The sequence below is a fragment of the Balaenoptera acutorostrata genome, unplaced genomic scaffold (assembly GCF_949987535.1).
Source record: "Balaenoptera acutorostrata unplaced genomic scaffold, mBalAcu1.1 scaffold_1138, whole genome shotgun sequence".
NCBI lineage: Eukaryota > Metazoa > Chordata > Mammalia > Artiodactyla > Balaenopteridae > Balaenoptera > Balaenoptera acutorostrata.
This window is the reverse complement of record NW_026645524.1, coordinates 44,965-69,402: the sequence shown is the minus strand read 5'-3', so window position 1 is coordinate 69,402 and position 24,438 is coordinate 44,965. Positions and strand designations below refer to the sequence as shown.

The window sequence follows — 24,438 nt, the reverse complement described above, 5'->3', positions numbered from 1 at the left end:
GGCTGAGCATGGGAGCAGCATTTGATTGGTATTCCCTGGAGGATTCTGAAATCCCAGGCTCACATATCCAACTGGCTACTGGATGTTTCCATGTGAATTCCTTACATTTAATACTTGCTTAACACAACTCAGTGTTAATTATAATTCTAATAATTCCTGTGAGACAGTGTTGTAGGAAATAATACTTTTATACAAATATTTCTACAAGTGGAATTTGATGCTCATAGTATGTTAACGTAAAAAAAATTTAACATTACTGGTAAGTAGTCCTTTATATCATGAGACAAATTATATTAACGCAGGCTGGGAGGAAAATACCCATTTCTTCACACTGTTTCTTATTCTGAGTATTACAACACTTGTTATATTTATTAAATGCACTGAGTTATCTAATTCTTTAAACATTTTTCTTGTTTACATTTTCATTTCACAAATACTAGAGTTTGTGTATTAAAATCAGTGAATAAAGATAAGCAAAAAAGGAGAAAATATAGTTAAACTGAAGAAAAATAAAAACTACAATCATAAAACATCAAGGAAAAACTTTAAATTTGGATATAACTCCTGTGTGTGTGTATTTATGTATGTATGTGTGTATGTACGTGTAAATATACATTCACATGTGTGTAAACAACCTATAATATATCATATATAACCTTTTAATAGGAATAGAGCCATTCTCCACATGCTCTTCCATTTATCACTATTACCCTTTCTTCAGTCATTTACTCATTCATACTTCTTACAACTATATTGTATGGAGATTTCTGCTTCTGAGCAGATGGAGTATACTTAATTTTCCCTATTTCTGCCTCCAAGTTCAGCTTAAAAAACCTGGACATTACAATTAAACAATCACAAAAAAATTCTGTAAAGTCAGAAAATAAGGCAGACTGGCAAGGGACCCCAGGACCCATGGAACAATGTCATGGTGAATTCCTTGTGTTTGATTTTTGGCTTATACCTCCCTATTTGGTACTGGTGATACCAGAAACCTGGAAAATTCAGTGAGCACAAACATAAAAATTCCAGATAAAGCCTACTCCCTCTAGTCAAAGTATGAGGAAATAGCAGCCTCACAAGACAGACAACTTTTAGAAAATACTCTACTCCAGCCCAACACAGAAAAAAACTGCAGTCCCATCACCACCCTCACTAGAACAGACTGAGTGGAGAACCTAGACTTCCACATTTACCAGGCAAGAATGAGGCACTGTAACCACCCATCATGGATGGTATTAGAGCAGACCCACTGGGGATCAGGGACTTTCATCTCACTGATAAGTAAGAAGACCCCATACCTGTGGTGTCAGTGGTAATCGTGTGGGAAGCCTGTCCCACTAGCTCCACCCAGTGATTATGAGGTACTCCTACCCCTCCTCAATGGGGTGGTGTCAGAGGAGAGCTAGAGGGGTTTCATGGCTTTCACCAACACTCAGAAGAAATAAGGCCTAACTTTTTCCACGGGGTTAGTAGAGGCATAGTAGGGAGGCATAATGCGTCATCCTTATAACTCCTTGCCAGGGTGTTATCACCAGAGATGTAGTAGGGAGCTTGAAGTGAAGCTCAAGTGGAGAAGTGAGCTTCCCACCACTGCCCATAGGGATAAGGATCCTCTCCTTCCCCAGATTTTAGTGGCAGCCAAGTTGGAAATCTGGACGTGTCTCACATGTAAGTAAAAAGGCAGCATCCTGCCCTTCCTCCACTGGAGTTGTGACAGAAGAGGCCTGTTAAAAATACAAGGTTTAAATAAGATCCAGTCTTATAATATAATAACCAAATATTCAGATTTCAATAGAAAATCACATGACATAGAGAAGAACAGGAAGATCTCACTGTGAAAAAGAAAAAAAAATCAACAAATGTCAACACTGAAATGACACAAATGTTAGAATTATCTGACATGAATTTTAAAGGAATAAAAATGCTTCAACAAGCAGTGACATTTTCGAAACAAATGAAGACATAGAAAGATTCAGCAAAGAAATAGAAACTATCATCAATGAAATAGAAAATATAAAGAAGAACCAAATGGAAATTTTATAACTAGAAAATGCAATGACCAAAATGAAAAACTCAATGAATGGGTCCCGTAGCAGAATGGAGTGGACAGAGTATAGAGTTAGTGAACTTGAGGACAAAACAACAGAATTCACCCAATCTGGAAAACTGAGAAAACATATACTAAAAAAAAGCATGAGGAACTTGTGTCAGTATAACAAAATATCTAATATTCATGTCCTTAGAATCCTGGATGAAGATAAAGATAGTGGGCTAAAAATATTTCAAGAAATTATGGCTGCAAATTACCACATTTATTCTAAGACATAAACTTGCTGAGTCAAGAAACTGAGTGAAAAATAAACATGGTAAACCCTAAGAAACATGCCATAACAAATCATAATCAAATTTTGAAAACTAAAGACAAAGAAAAAAAATCATGAAAGCATCCAGAAAGAAATGAAGCATTAGGTGTAGGGAAAAGCAATTCATATGACAATGGATTTGTCATCACAAACCATAAAGACCAGAATGTAGTGGCACAAAATTTTTCAGTGCTGAAAGAAAAGAACTATAGAACCAGAATTCTATATCTAGTGGGAAAAAAATCCCTCAATAATGGAGGGGAAATCAAGACAGTCTATGAAAAAGGAAAGCTAAGGAATTTGTCTCTAACAGAGCTACCCTAAAATAATGGCTGCAGGAAGTTTTCTAATAAGACAGGAAAAGATCAAAGAAGGAATCTTGGGACATTATGAAGAAAGAAAAAATAATTGATTTTTAAAAATGGGTAAATATAATATCCTTCTCCTTTTGAGTTTTCTAAATTATGTTTGAGGTCAAAGCAAAAATTATAACACTGCCTGATGTAGTTCTCAATGTATGTAGTGGAAATATTTACAAAAATCATATTATAACTAGGGAGACTAAAAGAATATAAAGGGTAAAACAACATTGCAACTATACTTCAATTTTAAAAAAAGAAAAAATCATGTAAAGGGAAGTGAGTTTTCTGCATTTCATTTAAAGTGGAAAAAATTTGACACCAGTAGATTGTGATGTTATATATGTATATGTACTATAATACCTAGAAGAACCACTAAAAATGCTATACAATGAGGTAAATCCAAAAACATTATAGATAAATCAAAATGGAATTTGAAAAAATGTCCAAGTAACTCAGAGGAAGCTAGGATAAAGAAAACAAATAAAAATCAGGGAGAACAAACAGGAAACAAAAAATAAAAGGGCATACTTACACCTTTTATACAAAAATCATATTAAATGTAAATGGTCTATATACATCATCTAAAAGACACACATTGGCAGAGTGGATTAAAAAACATCACCCTACTATATGCTATCTGCAAAAAGTCTCATTTCAAATATAACGATACAGTGTATAATGATACTTTGAAAGTAAGATGATGGGAAAAGTTATACAACACACTCATTAATTAACAAAAAGCAGGAGTGGTTATATTAATATCAGATAAAGGAGATGTCAGAGCAAGGAAAATTTTCAAGGAGAGAGGGGAAAATTACATAATAAAATAATAAATTAACCAAGAAGACATATCTGTCCTAATGTGTATGTACCAAACAGTAGCTGCAAAATGTATGAAGCAAAAACTGATAGAACTGAAAGAAGAAATAGATACATCTCCAGTTATAGTTGATAACCTCAAGACTCCTCCAAGCAATTCATAGAACAGCTAAACAGAAATTCACTAAGGATATAGAAGAACTCAATGACACTATGAGTCAACAGGATCTCATTGACATTTAGAGAACACTCTTCCTGACAAGAGCAGAATACACACTCTTTTCAAATGCCAACAGAATATATAATGAGATAGACCATGCCCTGGGCCTTATAACAAACCTCAGTAAATTTTCCATATTGAAATCATACACAGTGTGTTTTCTGAACACAGGAAAGCAAACTAGATATCAACAACAGAAAGAAAACAGGAAATCTAAACACCCAGAAGTTTAAAGTAAGCTTCAAATGAATCCATGATTAAAACCAGAAAATCAGTAGAGAAAAACAATACAATAAAGAGCCAATTCTTTAAGAAAATTAATAAATTTGACAAAAATCTAGCAAGAAAAAAAGTAGAAGATGCAAACTACTAATATCAGGAATGAAACAGTGGATATCACTACACACCCTGCAGATGTCAAAAGGATAACAAGGGAATACTATGAACAACTCTAAATACATACATTTTACAACTTAGGAAAAAACAAAAAGCAGAAACTACCACAACTAACTCAGTTTGAGATAAGTACTTTGAATAGCCCTATTGGAGTTAAGGTAAATTGTTTAAAAGATTTCCAAAGAATAAAACTCCAGGCCTTGATGACATCACTGGAGAATTTTCTAAAATATTTGAATAATAACACCAATTTTACACAGTCACTCCCAGAAAATATAAAAGAGGAGGGACCACTTCTCAATTCCTTCTAACAAAGTCAATATTGCCAACATACACCAAATCCCAACATACAAAGTATAAAAGGAGAATGACACACCAGTATCACTCATGAATATAGATGCAAAAATTCTTTAAAAAAATTGGCAAATAGAATTAAGCTATAATATGTGCACACAAAAATTATACACTATGACTAAGTGGAGTTTGTTTCATGGATGTAGGCTTGTTCAATATTTGAAAATCAATGTAGACCACTATATTAACAGGCTAAAGAGAAAAGTCATATGATCAAATGCAAATAAAAAAGCATTTCACAAAATTCGACAGCCATTTATGATAAAAACTGTCATAAAATAAAGAATCTAAGGGAATTTTCCTCAATTTTGTTCATATCAGCTTTATTTGTAATGGTGAAAAACTGGAAACAACCCAAATGTCCTTCAGTAGGTGAATGGCTAAACTGTGGTTTTCATACCATGGAATATTACACAAGAGTAAAAAGGGACAAACTATTGATACCTGCAACAACTTAGATGGATCCCAAGGGCATTATTCTGAGTTTAAAAGCCAATCTCAAAAATGTACATGCTATATGATTCCATTTTTATAAGCTACTTGAGATGACAAAATTATAGAGATGGAAAACAGATCAGTGGTTACCAGGGATAAGGGATGGCAGCACTGTATGTGGGGTAGAGCGTGGGTGTTGACTATAAAGGGGTAGCAAGAAGGAAATGTTTGTTGGGATGGAATAGTTTTATATCTTGTGTGTGGTGGTGGTTACATGTGATGAAATGACATAGAACTACACACGTACATTTATATCTATGTCAGTTTCTTGGTTTTGATATTATTCTAGATATATTTAAGTAGTAATCACTGGGAAATATTGGGTGAAAAGTACACAGAATCTCTCTGTACTACCTTTGCGACTTCCTGTGTATCAGTAATTATTTCAAAACAAAATGTTTAAAAACCCTATTTTTCAATTTTTTTCAATTTTCCATGTCTTTAAAAATTCTTCTAGATGTGGCATATATATACAATGGAATATTACTCAGCCATAAAAAGAAACGAAACTGAGTTATTTGTAGTGAGGTGGATGGACTTAGAGTCTGTCATACAGAGTGAAGTAAGTCTGAAAGAGAAAAACAAATACCGTATGCTAACTCATATATATGGAATCTAAAAAAAAAGGTTCTGAAGAACCTAGGGGCAGGACAGGAATAAAGACGCAGATGTAGAGAATGGACTTGAGGACACGGGGAGGGGGAAGGGTAAGCTGGGACGAAGTGAGAGAGTGGCATGGACATATATACACTACCAAATGTAAAATAGCTAACTAGTGGGAAGCAGCCGCATAGCACAGGGAGATCAGCTCGATGCTTTGTGACCACCTAGAGGGGTGGGGTAGGGAGGGTGGGAGGGAGATACAAGAGGGAGGGGATATGGGGTATACGTATACATATAGCTGATTCACTTTGTTATACAGCAGAAACTAACACACCATTGTAAAGCAATTATACTGCAATAAAGATGTTAAAAAAAATTCTTCTATGGCATAATGTGCAATGCTTGTAGTACCTTAAATTCCCGTGAATGATTCCTAGTTTCTCAACCCTCTCCATCATTGTTGAGTAAAGGTGATTCAAATTGTTCCCAATTTAAATAGGTGGTGGTGAACAGAACATCATTGTATTTAAATTCGTGCTGATATCCAGAATTACTTATGAGGCAAAGATTTCACAAGATTAAGTGGCACTTTGAAAGTACCTGTATATTTCAGAGCTTTGAATGAAATGTTGCCAAATGGCTTTCATTGAAGTTGCTCCAATATAGGGTCCCATGGGTAATATGATACAGTGCCCAAGTGAATGCCTCCATTGGGTACCTTTAATTATATTGGGTCTGTGCTCATTTAATTAATTAAAACTACTTGGTTCTTATTGTTTTGTACAGGCTTTAAAATGTTATTACACAAGAGACAGTACTTTGCTGTAAGCAAATAATAAATCAGGATAAGAAGATAAAAAAATCACCAGAATTCCATGCAACATAGAGATGTGACCAAAGTTTGAGAGCATTAATTTCCATTACATAAATTTTATGTATATATGCCTATTTTTACAAAAATATAATCATACCAAATATTTGCTTTTTATCACAAAATGAGAAATCTTCAGCATTTATGTGCCTTTAAATATTTTTCTGCTCCTTCCTGTACAATGACAGAATTCCATTCAATTTAATTAACAAATCCTATTTTCTGTAACTAATTTTTGGTTTTAAAATCATTTCAAATTTTAGCCTGATCAATCAATATTTCTATGGAATCCATATAGCCAGATCTATGTTTATCTGCAGGATCATTTCCTGAGAAAACCTTCAAAAGTGTTATTTTGCTGCCAAAAGACCCTCCACAAAGGGGCTGTTCACATGTATGCTCCCAACCACAGCATAAAAGATTGTCTCCTCAACCCAACCCTCATTTAGAACATTTAAATTCTTTTTCAGTTTTCAAAAGAAAGAGGTTATCACAGCGTGCCTTTGGTGTTTTCTTCAATTCATTAGAACAAATATAATTCCAGTGTGGAAAATTAAGAAAATGAACATTAGAATATATTTTAAAAAATAGAAATCACCTGTAAAAACACTAACCAAAGATAAATAAGATTATAATGTGGCTGGAGAAATAGTCTTTTTATTCCATAGAAATTGAGTCACACTGTTAATATTGTTTCCTAAATGAACTTTCTTGCTATTAACCATTATTGAATATCATAATTTCTGATGTCTTTATGTCATTCCATTACATAGAAAGACCTTTATTTTCCTTACCAATCAAATATTATTGAAGATTTAGTTGGTGTTTTTAGTTGGTTTTAGTTGGTGTTTTTCCTCATTTAAATTAAGCCTGGGATGATACTTTCAAACCAAATGTAAGCTCACATCCAAGAATGTTTTCTCAAAATTCATTCTTAGAAATGAAACTGCAGGGTACAGGACACAAGCATTTCCTTAAAATTTTTATGTAATATTTAATGTAGCCCTACATAACCCACTATCACTTTATACTTCTGTGAGACATGTAACTACTTGCATTTTTTTTTCCCTTCTGCATTCTCCTACATGGGTATTGCAACACTTTAATTTTTTACAGTCATAAGCTGACACCATAGTGTCATTGTTATGGACAGATCCAGCTGCTTTAAACACTGTATTTTATTTATCTTATTTATCTGAATGCTAATTTCTTTTCAAGCAAAAGTAGACAGTTAAATCTAAATTCCTCTGCCCTGTAGTAAGGATCTGTATTAGTTTCCTATCGTTTCTGTAGCAAATTATCACAAATTTACTGGCTTAAAACAACAAAAATTTATTATTTTACAATTTTGGAGGTCAGAAGTCCAAAATCAGTCTCATTGCACTAAAGTCAAAATGTCAGTAGGGCTAGTTCTTTTTTTTTTTTTTTTTTTCAAACATCTTTATTGAAGTATAATTGCCTTACAATAGTGTGTTAGCATCTGCTTTATAACAAAGTGAATCTGTTATACATATACAATATGTTCCCATTTCTCTTCCCTCCTGCATCTCCCTCCCTCCCTCCCTCCCCATCCCACCCCTCTAGGTGGTCACAAAGCACCGAGCTGATCTCCCTGTGCTATGCGGCTGCTTCCCACTAGCTATCTATTTTACATTTGGTAGTGTATATATGTCCATGACACTCTCTTACCCTGTCACATCTCACCCCACCCCCTCCCCATATCCTCAAGTCCATTCTCTAGTAGGTCTGTGTCTTTATTCCCGTCTTGCCACTAGGTTCTTCATGGCCTTTTTTTTTTTTTTCCCTTAGATTCCATATATATGTGTTAGCATACTGTATTTGTTTTTCTCTTTCTGACTTACTTCACTCTGTATGACAGACTCTAACTCCATCCACCTCATTACAAATACCTCCATTTCATTTCTTTTTATGGCTGAGTAATATTCCATTGTATATATGTGCCACATCTTCTTAATCCATTCATCTGTCGATGGACATTTAGGTTGCTTCCATGTCCTGGCTATTGTAAATAGAGCTGCAATGAACATTTTGGTACATGACTCTTTTTGACCTATGGTTTTCTCAGGGTATATGCCCAGTAGTGGGATTGCTGGGTCGTATGGTAGTTCTATTTGTAGTTTTTTAAGGAACCTCCATACTGTTCTCCATAGTGGCTGTATCAATTTACATTCCCACCAACAGTGCAAGAGTGTTCCCTTTCCTCCACACCCTCTCCAGCATTTATTGTTTCTAGATTTTTTGATGATGGCCATTCTGACCGGTGTGAGATGATATCTCATTGTAGTTTTGATTTGCATTTCTCTAATGATTAATGATGTTGAGCATTCTTTCATGTGTCTGTAGGCCATCTGTATATCTTCTTTGGAGAAATGTCTATTTAGATCTTCTGCCCATTTTTGGATTGGGTTGTTCGTTTTTTTGTTATTGAGCTGCATGAGCTGCTTGTAAATCTTGGAGATTAATCCTTTGTCAGTTGCTTCATTTGCAAATATTTTCTCCCATTCTGAGGGTTGTCTTTTGGTCTTGTTTATGGTTTCCTTTGCTGTGCAAAAGCTTTTCAGTTTCATTAGGTCCCATTTGTTTATTTGTGTTCTTATTTCCATTTCTCTGGAAGCTGGGTCAAAAAGAATCTTGCTGTGATGTATGTCATAGAGTGTTCTGCCTATGTTTTCCTCTAAGAGTTTGATAGTGTCTGCCCTTACACTTAGGTCTTTAATCCATTTTGAGTTTATTTTTGTGCATGGTGTCAGGGAGTGTTCTAATTTCATACTTTTACATGTTCCTGTCCAATTTTCCCAGCACCACTTATTGAAGAGGCTGTCTTTTCTCCACTGTATATGCTTGCCTCCTTTATCAAAGATAAGTTGACCATATGTGTGTGGGTTTATCTCTGGGCTTTCTATCCTGTTCCATTGATCTATATTTCTGTTTTTGTGCCAATACCAAACTGTCTTGATTACTGAAGCTTTGTAATATAGTCTGAAGTCAGGGAGCCTGATTCCCCCAGCTCCATTTTTCGTTCTCAAGATTGCTTTGGCTATTCGGGGTCTTTTGTGTTTCCATACAAATTGTGAAATTTTTTGTTCTAGTTCTGTGAAAAATGCCAGTGGTAGTTTGATAGGGATTGCATTGAATCTGTAGATTGCTTTGGGTAGTAGAGACATTTTCACAATGTTGATTCTTCCAATCCAGGAACATGGTATATCTCTCCATCTATTTGTATCATCTTTAATTTCTTTCATCAGTGTCTTATAATTTTCTGCATACAGGTCTTTTGTCTCCTTAGGTAGGTTTATTCCTAGATATTTTATTCTTTTTGTTGCAATGGTAAATGGGAGTGTTTTCTTAATTTCACTTTCAGATTTTTCGTCATTAGTGTATAGAAATGCAAGAGATTTCTGTGCATTAATTTTGTATCCTGCTACTTTACCAAATTCATTGATTAGCTCTAGGAGTTTTCTGGTAGCATCTTTAGGATTCTCTATGTATAGTATCATGTCATCTGCAAATAGTGACAGCTTTACTTCTTCTTTTCCGATTTGGATTCCTTTTATTTCTTTGTCTTCTCTGATTGCTGTGGCTAGGACTTCCAGAACTATGTTGAATAATAGTGGTGAGAGTGGGCAACCTTGTCTTGTTCCTGATCTTAGTGGAAATGGTTTCAGTTTTTCACCATTGAGGACAATGTTGGCTGTGGGTTTGTCATATATGGCCTTTATTATGTTGAGGAAAGTTCCCTCTATGCCTACTTTCTGCAGGGCTTTTATCATAAATGGGTGTTGAATTTTGTCAAAAGCTTTCTCTGCATCTATTGAGATGATCATATGGTTTTTCTCCTTCAATTTGTTAATATGGTGTATCACATTGATTGATTTGCGTATATTGAAGAATCCTTGCATTCCTGGGATAAACCCCACTTGATCATGGTGTATGATCCTTTTAATGTGCTGTTGGATTCTGTTTGCTAGTATTTTGTTGAGGATTTTTGCATCTATGTTCATCAGTGATATTGGCCTGTAGTTTTCTTTCTTTGTGACATCTTTGTCTGGTTTTGGTATCAGGGTGATGGTGGCCTCGTAGAATGAGTTGGGGAGTGTTCCTCCCTCTGCAATATTTTGGAAGAGTTTGAGAAGGATAGGTGTTAGCTCTTCTCTAAATGTTTGATAGAATTCGCCTGTGAAGCCATCTGGTCCTGGGCTTTTGTTTGTTGGAAGGTTTTTAATCACAGTTTCAATTTCAGTGCTTGTGATTGGTCTGTTCATATTTTCTATTTCTTCCTGGTTCAGTCTCGGCAGTTTGTGCATTTCTAAGAATCTGTCCATTTCTTCCAGGTTGTCCATTTTATTGGCATATAGTTGCTTGTAGTAATCTCTCATGATCTTTTGTATTTCTGCAGTGTCAGTGGTTACTTCTCCTTTTTCATTTCTAATTCTATTGATCTGAGTCTTCTCCCTTTTTCTCTTGATGAGTCTGGCTAATGGTTTATCAATTTTGTTTATCTTCTCAAAGAACCAGCTTTTAGTTTCATTGATTTTTGCTATTGTTTCCTTCATTTCTTTTTCATTTATTTCTGACCTGATCTTTATAATTTCTTTCCTTCCGCTGGCTTTGGGGTTTTTTTGTTCTTCTTTCTCTAATTGCTTTAGGTGCAAGGTTAGGTTGTTTATTCGAGATGTTGCCTGTTTCTTGAGGTAGGCTTGTATTGCTATAAACTTCCCTCTTAGCACTGCTTTTGCTGTGTCCCATAGGTTTTGGGTCGTCGTGTCTCCATTGTCATTTGTTTCTAGGTATTTTTTGATTTCCCCTTTGATTTCTTCAGTAATCACTTCGTTATTAAGTAATGTATTGTGTAGCCTCCATGTGTTTGTATTTTTTACAGATCTTTTCCTGTAATTGATATCTAGTCTCATAGCGTTGTGGTCGGAAAAGATACTTGATACGATTTCAATTTTCTTAAATTTACCAAGGCTTGATTTGTGACCCAAGATATGATCTATCCTGGAGAATGTTCCATGAGCACTTGAGAAAAATGTGTATTCTGTTGTTTTTGGGTGGAATGTCCTATAAATATCAATTAAGTCCATATTGTTTAATGTATCATTTAAAGCTTGTGTTTCCTTAGTTATTTTCATTTTGGATGATCTGTCCATTGGTGAAAGTGGGGTGTTAAAGTCCCCTACTATGATTGTGTTGCTGTCAATTTCCCCTTTCATGGCTGTTAGTATTTGCCTTATGTATTGAGGTGCTCCTATGTTGGGTGCATAAATATTTACAATTGTTATACCTTCCTCTTGGATCGATCCCTTGATCATTATATAGTGTCCTTCTTTGTCTCTTGTAATAGTCTTTATTTTAAAGTCTATTTTGTCTGATATGAGAATTGCTACTCCAGCTTTCTTTTGATTTCCATTGGCATGGAATATCTTTTTCCATCCCCTCACTTTCAGTCTGTATGTGTCCCTAGGTCTGAAGTGGGTCTCTTGTAGACAGCATATGTATGGGTCTTGTTTTTGTATCCATTCAGCCAGCCTGTGTCTTTTGGTGGGAGCATTTAATCCATTTACATTCAAGGTAATTATCGATATGTATGTTCCTATTCCCATTTTCTTAAATGTATTGGGTTTGTTATTGTAGGTGTTTTCCTTCTCTTGTGTTTCTTGCCTAGAGAATTTCCTTTAGCATTTGTTGTAAAGCTGGTTTGGTGGTGCTGAACTCTCTCAGCTTTTGCTTGTCTGTAAAGGTTTTAATTTCTCCATCGAATCTGAATGAGATCCTTGCTGGGTAGAGTAATCTTGGTTGTAGGTTTTTCTCCTTCATGACTTTAAGTATATCCTGCCACTCCCTTCTGGCTTGCAGAGTTTCTGCTGAGAGATCAGATGTTAACCTTATGGGGATTCCCTTGTGTGTTATTTGTTTTTTTTCCCTTGCTGCCTTTAATATGTTTTCCTTATATTTAATTTTTGACAGTTTGATTAATATGTGTCTTGGCGTGTTCCTCCTTGGGTTTATCCTGTATGGGACTCTCTGTGCTTCCAGGACTTGATTAACTATTTCCTTTCCCATATTAGGGAAGTTTTCAACTATAATCTCTTCAAAAATTTTCTCAGTCCCTTTCTTTTTCTCTTCTTCTTCTGGTACCCCTATAATTCGAATGTTGGCACGTTTAATGTTGTCCCAGAGGTCCCTGAGACTGTCCTCAGTTCTTTTCATTCTTTTTTCTTTATCCTGTTCTGTAGTAGTTATTTCCACCATTTTATCTTCCAGGTCACTTATCCTTTCTTCTGCCTCAGTTATTCTACTATTGATCCCATCTAGAGTATTTTTAATTTCATTTATTGTGTTTTTCATCATTGCTTGGTTCCTCTTTAGTTCTTCTACATCCTTGTTAAATGTTTCTTGCATTTTGTCTATTCTGTTTCCAAGATTTTGGATCATCCTTACTATCATTATTCTGAATTCTTTTTCAGGTAGACTACCTATTTCCTCTTCATTTGTTAAGTCCAGTGTGTTTTGAGCCTGCTCCTTCATCTGCTGTGTGTTTTTCTGTCATCTCATTTTGCCTATCTTACTGTGTTTGGGGTCTCCTTTTCACAGGCTGCAGGTTCGTAGTTCCCGTTGTTTTTGGTATCTGTCCCCAGCGGCTAAGGTTGGTTCAGTGGGTTGTGTAGGCTTCCTGGTGGAGGGAACTAGTGCCTGAGTTCTGGTGGATGAAGCTAGATCTTGTCTTTCTGGTGGGCACATCCACGTCTGGTGGTGTATTTTGGGGTGTCTGTGGCCTTATTATGATTTTAGGCAGCCCCTCTGCTAATGGATGGGGTTGTGTTCCTGTCTAGCTAGTTGTTTGGCATAGGGTGTCCAGCACTGTAGCTTGCTGGTCGTTGGGTGAAGCTGGGTCTTGATGTTGAGATGGAGATCTCTGGGAGATTTTTGCCGTTTGGTATTACGTGGAGCTGGGAGGTCTCTTGTGGACCAGTGTTCTGAAGTTGGCTCTCCCACCTCAGAGGCACGGCCCTGATGCCTGGCTGGAGCACCAAGAGCCTTTCGTCCACACGGCTCAGAGTAAAAGGGAGAAAAAATAGAAAGAAAGAAAGAAAGAGGCTATAATATAGTGAAGTAAAATAAAGCTATTGTAAAGCAAAGCTATACAGACAAAATCTCACCCAGAAGCATATACATATACACTCACAAAAAAAAGGAAAAGGGGAAAAATTAATATCTCCTGCTCCCAAAGTCCACCTCCTGAATTTGGGATGATTCGTTGTCTATTCAGGTATTCAACAGATGCAGGCACATCAAGTTGTTTGTGGAGTTTTAATCCGCTGCTTCTGAGGCTGCTGGGAGAGATTTCCCCTTCTCTTCCCTGTTCGCACAGCTCCTGGGGTTCAGCTTTGGATTTGGACCCGCCTCTGCGTGTAGGTCGCCTGAGGGCGTCTGTTCCCCGCCCAGACAGGACGGGGTTAAAGGAGCAGCTGCTTCGGGGGCTCTGGCTCACTCAGGCGGGGGGAGGGAGCGGTACGGAGGAGGCGGGGCGAGCCTGCGGCGGCCGAGGCCGGCGTGACGTTGCACCAGCTCGAGGCGCGCAGTGCGTTCTCCCGGGGATGTTGTCCCCGGATCCCGGGACCCTGGCAGTGGCGGGCTGCACAGGCTCCTGGGAAGGGAGGTGTGGAGAGTGACCTGTGCTCACACACAGGCTTTTTGGAGGCGGCAGCAGCAGCCCCAGCGTCTCACGCCCGTCTCTGGCGTCCGCGCTGATCGCCGTGGCTTGCGCCCTTCTCTGGAGTTCGTTTAGGCGGCGCTCTGAATCCCCTCTCCTTGCGCGCAGCGAAACAAAGAGGCAAGAAAAAGTCTCTTGCCTCTTCGGCAGCTGCAGACCTTTTCCCGGTCTCCCTCCCGGCTAGCTGTGGTGCGCCAACCCCTTCAGGCTGTGTTCACGCCGCCAGCCCCAGTCCTCTCCCTGCGATCCGACCGCAGCCTGAGCCTCAGCTCCCAGCCCTGCCCGCCCCGGCGGGGGAGCAGACAAGCCTCTCGGGCTGGTGCGCGCTGCTCGGCGCCGAGCCTCTGTGCGGGAACCTCTCCGCTTTGCCCTCCGCACCCCTGTGGCTGCGCTCTCCTCCGTGGCTCTGAAGCTTCCCCCCTCCGCCCCCCGCAGTCTCCGCCCGCGAAGGGGCTCCTAGTGCGTGGAAACCTTTCCTCCTTCACGGCTCCCTCCCACTGGTGCAGGTGCCGTCCCTATTCTTTTGTCTCTGTTACTTCTTTTTTCTTTTGCCCTACCCAAGTACGGGGGGAGTTTCTTGCCTTTTTGGAGGTCGGACGTTTTCTGCCAGCGTTCAGTGGGTGTACTGTAGGAGCAGTTCCACGTGTAGGTGTATTTCTACTGTATCTGTGGGAAGGCATGTGATCTCCGCGTCTTACTCTTCCGCCATCTTCTCTGGCTAGTTCTTTCTTGAAGCTTTGAAGGGAGGATCCATTTCCCTGTCTTTTCAGCTTCCAGAGGCTGTCTGCATTTCTTGGCTCAGGATCCCCTCCTCACATCACTTCAACCTCTTGCTTCACTTGTCACATCCCCTACTACTAACTCTGATCCTCCTGACACCCTCTTATAAGGACTCTTGTGATAACATTGGGTCCGTCTGGATAATCCAGGATAATCTGCCCAATTCAATTTCCTTAATTCAATCAATCTGAAAAGTCCCTTTTGCCATGTAAAGTAACATATTCACAGGTTTCAGGGATCAGGACGTGGACATCTTTGAGGAAATGTTATTTTGTCTACCACACCACTATTCATCAGTTTGAAAGGAAATATATTTCCATTATTTACACATACATTTTTGGAAGATAATATTGACTCTGTTGTTTCATAGCTTGTATTTTGTATTTAACAATATTTATTAACCATAATTTGCTATTCTTTAATAGTCTCTACTCCACCATTCCCAAATATTTTATACTGTTCCATTAAAAGGAGGGGCTCTAATTATATTAACAAGTAAAACCAAAATATTTGCTGTGAGAATTTAGATCGACTTCAACTTTTACCTATTAAAATAAAAGTTGTGTTCTGGTCATGATGCAGGATTATATCCCTCTTTTCCTCTTCTTTCCAAAATCCCATTAAGTGACACTAAAGATTTATAAAAAGATTAAACTATAAGAGCACTGAGTGATAAAAGGCAACAAAGATTTGGATAAATATCTCAAAGACATATGGCTTCCATGGGGCAGGAGGTATTCTCTTCAGTGGAGTGCAAGAGAGCCTTCAACCTCAGAAAGACATTGTATCTGTGCTGGAAGGACTGGGGTAGAACAGTTGCACCAGACAGCACATAACTCCATCCTTCCTCCCCAAGAGGGAGAGATTGGCAGCAGAGGCAGCCTTAGAGAGTCTCTCAGAAGGTAATGCCAGCTAAAGATTAGCACACAGATACAAGTTATAACGCACATACAAAAACTCACCACCATTAGATACTGAGCAGACCCAACAAAATGCAGAATTTACAACTAAAGAAATAAGCAATAATAGACAAATATGAAAAGAACTGGAAAAAAATAAGACTGCTTAAAATGTTTAAAGAGATGAAAAGAGGACTGGAATCTGTAAGAAAAGAACAGGGTCTTTATTTTTTAAAATAAGGTATATTTGAAAAAGAAACAATTAGAAATTCTAGAAATGAAAAAGGTACACATTGAAATAAAAATCTTAATAAATTGATCATATAGTTGACCAGACTCAAAGGTGAATACAGAGTTGGAACACAGATAAGGAAGGGGCCTTATCTGAATCATCCCTGTGTCTCAGTATCTAATATAACAAGGCCAGCATATACCAGGTATTCAGCAATTGCTTGTTAAACTGAACCGGGTAGGTGACTTTTGGACAAGTCTGATATCCAGGGGGCTCCTCCAGTGTAGGTGAGTCTCAGGGGCCAATACAGTCTTAGGTGGAACTATCTGAGGATTGGGCTGAGCTGGGTCTGGCTCCTTGTTGGTCGGGTCGGTAGGGTTGCCATTGACCTCAGGGGACAGTTTGTTCCCTGTCAGAGCTGGTGATCAACTTCTCTTCACTCAGTATGTCCCTGTTAGGAACTTTGAGGATGTCCATGGCCATATTTGTGTGAGGAGACATTATATAAATGGTTAAGAGTTTTGCCAAAGCTCCCTCTCCTTACTTCCTCCCTCCTAGGCCTTATACTCTCCCCGACCCTGCCCCCAATCCAGAGAAAGGAGAGCAGTGATGTGTGCACTCATCTCTCCACACCTGGCCTCCATAGCTGGATCTCAGGGTGGTCTCCCTCACTGTCTGGAATAATGAACATCTTCTTCTAGGACAGCATTCCTCTTTGTCTTGCAGAAGGAGAGCAATCCAGGCTGGGGCCATTCCAGGGCACCCTGTACCCTGCAGCCCTCACCAGCAGGGAAGCTTCTCTGAGGTGTGGTTGAGGCTTCAGAACAGAGGGCAGCTTCAGAAGCAATGACCATTCTTGTGTCCTCCCTTTCTACATCCTCCTTCTCTTCTATATTTCAAGGGAAGTGGACACTCAGAGGACAGATGCTCTACCCTGACCAGCCCATGCCAAACCAAGTGCTTTCAGGAGAAAGGCAATTTGAGATAGGCTGCTCAGACCGTAGGCTTCAGATCCCAAATCCCTTCCTAACCCTGCCTCCTTATAAGAGAAGTCATCCTCACTGTTTGGGACTCCTGGAGTGGTATATAGAGCAAGTGATTATCTGTAGGTCACTGAGGCCTACTTAAAGAGACCACACATGAGCTCCTAAAAAAGTGTCTTGTGGATAGGTGTCTGCAAAGAATATAAAGAATATATTACCAATGCAGCTAAACCTCAGTAATTCATAACTACCTGGGGCTAATATTTACCTGAAATATTTACTAAAGAAAACAAACACTAGTAAGTCTAAGAACCCAGTAAACATTTGAACTCAGCTACCAAGGTGCTGACAAGTAGCAGTCTTAAAAGCAGTGGTGTAGGTTGGAAATATCAATAGACTAAGATACAATTGGCCTGGGTTATAGTCCTGACATTATCAAATAATAAATGTGTGACCTTGGGCTTTTCTATCAATTTCTTGAAAACAGCTTTGAGTGGTCTAGAAAGAGATGTTGAGTAACTTGCCCAAGGTCACACAGTTATGACCTTCAAAGGAATGGCTGTAGCCACTAAGATAACTACACCCTTTCTCTTACCATAGGTATACAAGCCTCACCTTTGTTACTTCTGGGAAATTACATGTGGCATGTATGACACAGAGTCTATTTCCCACTTATGTTTTTGCATGCTGAGCTGGGCAAAGCAAGAGCTCCCCTGGGCAAGGCAAGAGCTCTGTCAGGTCATTGTTCTTTCAGGATTACAAAAAACATTGCCAGCACTTCTGGAGGCTCAGAAATAGTGATATTTGACTCTCCCTGGGTAAAAGCCAGCATATAAGGCTGGAAGCTTGCAGAAGAGAACAAAGTAGGGAAGATTCTTAGGACAGAGCAGGGAGATTGGACAGAAATGCACATTTCACACCTACACAACTCTCAGGGAGCCCGAGTAATGGAACAAGAAAGAGCCTGGAGAAATTTCAGCCTCACTTTCATCCTCTTTTGGAGGGCTGTCGTCTTGCTCCTCCCAGCCTGGCATACAGCCCTTCCTTATATTTTTTGAGAGTCAACAAATTCGAGTGAGAACACAGCAAAGGCTGGAGGGGGCCTGTGATGCTATGCACTATAAACAGGATGAATTGTAGCCAAAAGCAGCCTTAAACTCTAATCCCAGCTGTCATTGACTGGCTGTGTGACCTTGGGCACATTACTTAGGCCTCAGTTTCCTATAGTGTCAAATGGGACTATTAAAATGCTTTTTGGAGAACTGGTGGAGCGATTGGAGCTAAAGAAAGTGAAGAATCCAGCATAGTGCTTGGCACATATTTAGTACTAAAAAAGTTGGCAGCTTTACATTATTGTTGGTCCATATGCTACACCTTCCCCTTGGCAAGTTTCTCTCAACTGGTGCCCCCAGAAGAACTGATGTGCCTGAGGACCCAGGAGTCTACCAATCCCCCCACCAAAAATAAATCAGAGCAAGAAAAACTTGGCGCTTTAATCTGCTTGCCCCTTTTCCCCCACCCCACAAGCATGTACAGATTAAAGGTCCAAGGAGGCTGAATAATGAGAGGCTCTCAGTTTAGCATGGAGGCAGTACCCTATTTCAAGGTCCCAGATTTCGAGTTGGATATTCTCCTGCCTCTCAACTCCACCCCCATCCTATTTTCCAAAACCCCTTCCTCTCCAGTTACTCATTTTCTTGTCACCGGAAATCCCGCCCTTAGCATTCAGTTTTCCTCGGAATGCAAAGACAGAGAAGATCTCAGAGACTAGTGGGGCCTATATCTCCCAGGCAACCGCGGAGTGCGCCTGCGCAGTGGCTTCCCCAAGCAAGCAGCTCTAATTTGGCTTCTGCACGGCTGCTAGACTTGGGGGCCGGAAGGGTGTATCTCCCGTCTTTCTGTCCCCTCCCCCCAGCGAGACGGTTATGTCGTTCTCTTCCTGAGGCTGACGAAAATGTGAGGAAAATCCTCTCTTCCATCTGATAGGAGGTGGCAGTTGAGGGTAACCCCTAGTGATTAAACGGATGAAAGGGCAGAAAGCTTGTGGGTGAGGAAGCATAAAACCTACACCACTGATAGGCAGACCCCTGCTACCCCCGCCACCTCGCGTTATAGGTGACTTTACGTATAACATCCACCACTGAGCCAAGGCTTCCTTACAGAAATTGTTAGCTGCCTGTTCTCTAGGGAAGGCTTGGAGAGAGCCGCGAGCAGGGTTAGAAGCTGCGAGATCCGGCATCTGAATGAAGAGAACCAAAATACTAACACTCACCTTAACGGCTTGAGTGCAGAAATAAACAGCGCAGGCAGAGGTTGCCATTCAGAGTTCCTCCAGGTGGATTGTTCCGTCTGACCCAAGATCCAAGACCAGCTGGCTTCAGGAGAACCATTGTTGATTCCTAAGACCCACTCTCTGAGGATATGGACCTTTGTTATCTCTGCCACAGGTTTATCTCTCCCACACTTCTCTTGAACTCAACACTGTCTTTCTGAGCTACACGTAAATCCCGCGAAGCTGTTTCACATACTGCCCCTGACTCCACGGACTAGTCCTCCCTCCTTCCCTCTCCCCAACCTCAGGTCTTACAATACAAGTCACTAAAGGTTAACTTGTCCCAGCTTTCCATACCACCTCATCCTCCCCTGCCACCACTCCTGCCCCTTCACCGTCCCCTCCTAGAATCCGAAGTTTAGTTGGGAGTTACTCCTGTAAACTCTCATAGCTCTCTGAGCTTACCCCTATTATACGACTTGCCACAGAAATAATTGTTGGTTTACTTCCACAGCCCCTCCCCCTCAATTCCTGGGGCTCAGCTGGGCCTTCCTCACCCTTATATTCCCAGCATAAAGCACTGTGCTTAGAGTATGGCAGGTACTTAATAAATGTTTGTTGAATGAAAGAGTGCTTAAGCATGGAGCCTAATTCATTATACTTTTATTTTTCACTACACTCTGGAATCACAAAGCAAATACAGGTAAATGCCAATATTAAAAAAAAAAACATAGACACTATGGGAGAACATCAACAGATGAGTGATTTTGTGTTTGTTTTTGTTGTGGGTATGTTATTACTATTGTTACTTAACTCCTGTACCAGACCATTTTACTGATTATTTCAAACGGTTAAAGAACAACTGTATATTCTCTTCCACATCATAGAAAGATGTAAATATTACCACTACATTTTATGCAGCTATATGAACTTTTATATTGAAACAAGACAGGAATGGCAAATGAGCAATTTCATTTATAAACACTGATCATGAATCTAATTCAAGGGTATATTAAAAGGAAGGAAATACTATTAGAAATGGAACACAAATAGCAAGCACAATGTGTACTTTTCACCCCAACCCTGCCCAGCTTCTGATTTGGGGCCCCAGTGCCCATTTCCCCAGGGCCCCTTTAATTGATGCCACCCAATTGAAGTGACACACTTCCCCCAGACTTCACATGGGGCCAAAGAAGAACATAGCAGTTGCCTCAGACCTGGCTCTGGCCTCCTCATCTTCAACAGCCTCCCTAAATTGCTCTGGCCAGTCCTGTGGTTGCTTTCTGTAGAGCCTGGCCATGTACTCCAAGGCTTTCATTTTGGTGGTTTCAAGGTGAGCTCGAGGACCCCACAGAAGCTCATATTCAACTGGATTAGAATAGGACAGTGGCCTGCATTCCAAGTAGCGCTGTCTCATAAGTTTGCAGGTGATGGCATGCTTTCTCCCTACATCCACACCAAATCTCCGAAGCAAATTCCAGACACTGGCCTCTTTGACACGGTTGCCCATCAGGAAGATCAAACCCAGGACTGGCATCAAATATTCTTGAGTGGGTCTCCCCAGGCTCTCTAGCATCATTTGCTCTTCTTCTGATTCTGGTTGCTGGACAAGGAGGTAAATGTGCTCACTGGTATCAACCTCAATCAGAGAGAACCCATAGAACAGATCAAGGATTAGAGTAGCTCGACTGAGGATATTTGGGAACACGTCCTCAAATTCTTTGCCAGTGTGAGCCAACAGCTCATCCTGATGTATAGGCAGCAACTCCTCTGTGACATTAATGGCCAACTGGACCAAATCATTTGCCTTATCATTCATAGTGTCCTCTGACCAGAACTCCAAGCCAGCAGCCTGGCTTCTTTCTTTGGCCTTGTCAGCTTCCAGGGCCTTATTATATTCTTCTGGCCAGCTCCAGGGTTCTTCATCATGGGCCTCTGCCACAAACTTCAGGGCTTCCATCTTTGTGATTTCCCTGTGGGCTCTAGAGCCCCACAAGAACTCAAATTCGAGGGGATTAGTGCCATACACTGGCCAGTACTCCAAGAACCGCATACGCAAAAAGTCAGTAGTTAGGAGGTTCCTTGTGTTCCCAAAGGGGATGTTGATCCTCTGGGGCTCATCTAACACATCAACCTTTAGCAACAGATCCCAAATGGAGGCCTCTCTTGCTCGGTTACCATTCAGGAGAATGTGGCCTAGGACCAAGGCCAGGAGACCTGCCTTTGGCATGTCCAGAGATTCTGCTATCCAATCAGTGGTCTGGAGACCCCGTTTGCTGATTAGGTTGTAGGTGTCAGCCTGGGGATCAAGAACCCTCAGGTTCAACCCAAAGACCTGGTCCAGATGGGCTGAGGCTCGTCTGAGGATCTCAGGGAACTGATCTGAGTATTCTCTGAGGAACTCTAGCATCTCTGTCTGCTGAATAGACCCATCTATTTGGCTTTTCATTCGCATGAAATTCACCAAAGCAATCGACCTGTCTTCTAGAGGGTCGTGGACCCTGAGCGCCCCCAAACGTCGGGACTGCTCATCTATCAGCACCTCGAGGTCGTTCGGGTCCTGCGCAGCCTGGGAAGCGCTAGCACCCTGAGAGTCGATTGGCGCCAGAGGGCCCTGGGGAGCATCAGGAACTAGCATGGATGTGGGGGACCCGGAGGCATTAATAGCCTGCATCTCACCATGGAAGTCGCTGTAATCTACAGTGGTCTCTGCGTTGCGGTGGCACGCATTCTGGCTTACCAGAGACATGGTTCCAGGAGACAGGAACAGGAATGGGGAGGTCAGCGATCCGTCGGAGAGAGGATGGTAGGAGTGTCGGCGCCTCAGCACAAAGCTGAAGCCAGAGACCCGGGAGCCGCGCGGATCAGAAGTGAGAGCTGGCGAGAGGAGCGATCCTCCTACACAAACACCAGCCAGCAATAAACGCAACCCTCAGAGAGCTAGGCTTTGCCGCAGCCTACGCAGGCGCAGTTGCGTTCTGCGACGTGGTGGCCACGCCCCGCTCCCAGTACCCGACTCCGGCCCCCTACTTCTGCCTGGCCCGAGAGGCTAGTGGAAGTGGTTGTTGCTAGAGCCAAACTTGTCAGAGAAAAGAATTCATGAAAGGGGGTAACAAACAGAGGTAAAGCAAAGAGGGTAAGGGTTGGGGAATGTTCAGTGATGCACCACAAAGTTTTTATGTGAGGTATAAAGCTAATAGGCGGTAGAGGATTTGAAGAGGAGGAGGATGCGAAAGATGAGAATTATTTCACGGATTCATTAATTCATCCACTCACTCAACATATGTTTCTTGAGTATGTGTCACATGCTAGGCACAGTATTGGGTACTAGAGGTACACCAGAGGACAAACAATGATTATCCCTTTCTGTGTAGAGTTTACATTCTGGGGTAGGTTCAAACAATGGTAATAATAATGGAGCACTTACTATGTACCGGACACTATTTCTGGTATTTTCACTTATCTCATATTAAATCACTTAATCTTAGCTATGAGGTACTACTCTTTTTTTTTTTTTTTTTTTTTAAATAGACCTTTATTGGAGTATAATTGCTTCACAATACTGTGTTAGTTTCTGTTGTACACCAAAGTGAATCAGCCATATGCATACGTATGTCCCCACATCCCCTCCCTCTTGCGCCTCCCTCCCATCCTCCCTATCCCACCCCTCTAGGTCATCACAAACCACCGAGCTGATCTCCCTGTGCTATGCTGCTGCTTCCCACTAGCTATTTTACATTCGGTAGTGTACATATATTGATGCTATTCTCACTTCGCCCCAGCTTCCCCCTCCCACCCTGTGTTCTCAAGCCCATTCTCTATGTCTACATCTTTATTCCTGCCCTGCAACTAGGTTCATCATGAGGTACTACTCTTAATGGTTCTCATTTTACAGACGAGGAAACTGAGTCATAGAGGTGAATTTACCTGTCCAAAGTCAGGCAACAAGTGGAAGAGACCAGGATTTGAACCCAGGTCTGTCAGAATCTCAAGCATAAGTACTTTCTCTCATACCATCTGCCCTTCACAAATGATTAACCCTGTTTATTTAAGATACTCTTAATTAAAGTAGTTGAAAATATATGTTCTGATGGAGGGACAGTTAACATATGGTACAAACACAGAAGAAGGAGCAAGCAATGAATTACAGCTTAGTCTGAGGTGTCTTGGATTGGGGGCACATGCCTCAAGGAAGAATTGAGCTCTAAGTGATGAATAGGATGGGAAGGATTTATAAGGGCATTCTAGGCTGAGGGATCAGTATCAGAAAAGGCTCAGAGGTTTGAAAGTACAAAATAAGTTTGCATAACAGCTGGACATCCAGGGTGGCTAGAGCCAAAGTGCACTAGGATGGGAGGGAGATGCGGATGAAGGTGATGACAGGAATGATTGGATTTCCTGTTTCTTCATTTAGCAGTATGTGAGGACTGGTTGGGGCTCCATAAGGTGAGAACAACACCACCGGAATAGGACCTGATTAGTTAAGTGGTTGGTCTTGTGTTTGGGGAAGTATAATTCAAACGCTTCAGCAAGGAAGAGGAGTCAGCTGCTTTATTTTCTGGGAGTGCTACCAAAGTAGTTGGGCTAAATCCTAGCTCTCAACCCTCAGGGTATGCAGTGGAATATTGAGAAGGAGAAAAATTTACATTTTTCTCCACAATTGAAATCCTTCCTTAAATTCTTGATGGTACTGAATACTGTTACGTTCATTTATCCTGTGCCCTGGAATTCCTTCAGAGGGCATTGCCTTCACATGAGGGTCCAGACACTTAACCTCTGACATTTTCTACATTCCAGATGCTTTCTTAAAGTAGCGAAGCAGGCAGTTCAGGACCATGGATTTGGCCAAACTGGACTAAAGAGATCAATTTTTATACAAGTGAATGTGCATGTTCTACAGGTAGAGATGTTCAGTTTCTGTGCTGATCGTATCTTAGGAGAATCTTGTGGAAAGCAGCAGCATCTTTTGAGCTGCTACAAAGGAGTAATTGAGATCAGACCTGATGGGATCCCTCACCCTGGTCTTTCCTCTTCACCAGAAGCACTCCATG

At 40.6% G+C, this 24,438-nt stretch overlaps 1 protein-coding gene across 1 annotated transcript; it reads right to left on the bottom strand.

The window, feature by feature from the left end:
- Positions 1 to 20,033: 20,033 nt before the first annotated feature.
- On the bottom strand, positions 20,034 to 22,309 carry MAGEE2 (MAGE family member E2). The gene has a single exon (XM_007188033.2). The coding sequence runs from the start codon at positions 22,134 to 22,136 to the stop codon at positions 20,565 to 20,567; it is 1,572 nt and encodes a 523-aa protein (XP_007188095.2). The 5' UTR covers positions 22,137 to 22,309; the 3' UTR covers positions 20,034 to 20,564.
- Between the last annotated feature and the right edge of the window lie 2,129 nt (positions 22,310 to 24,438).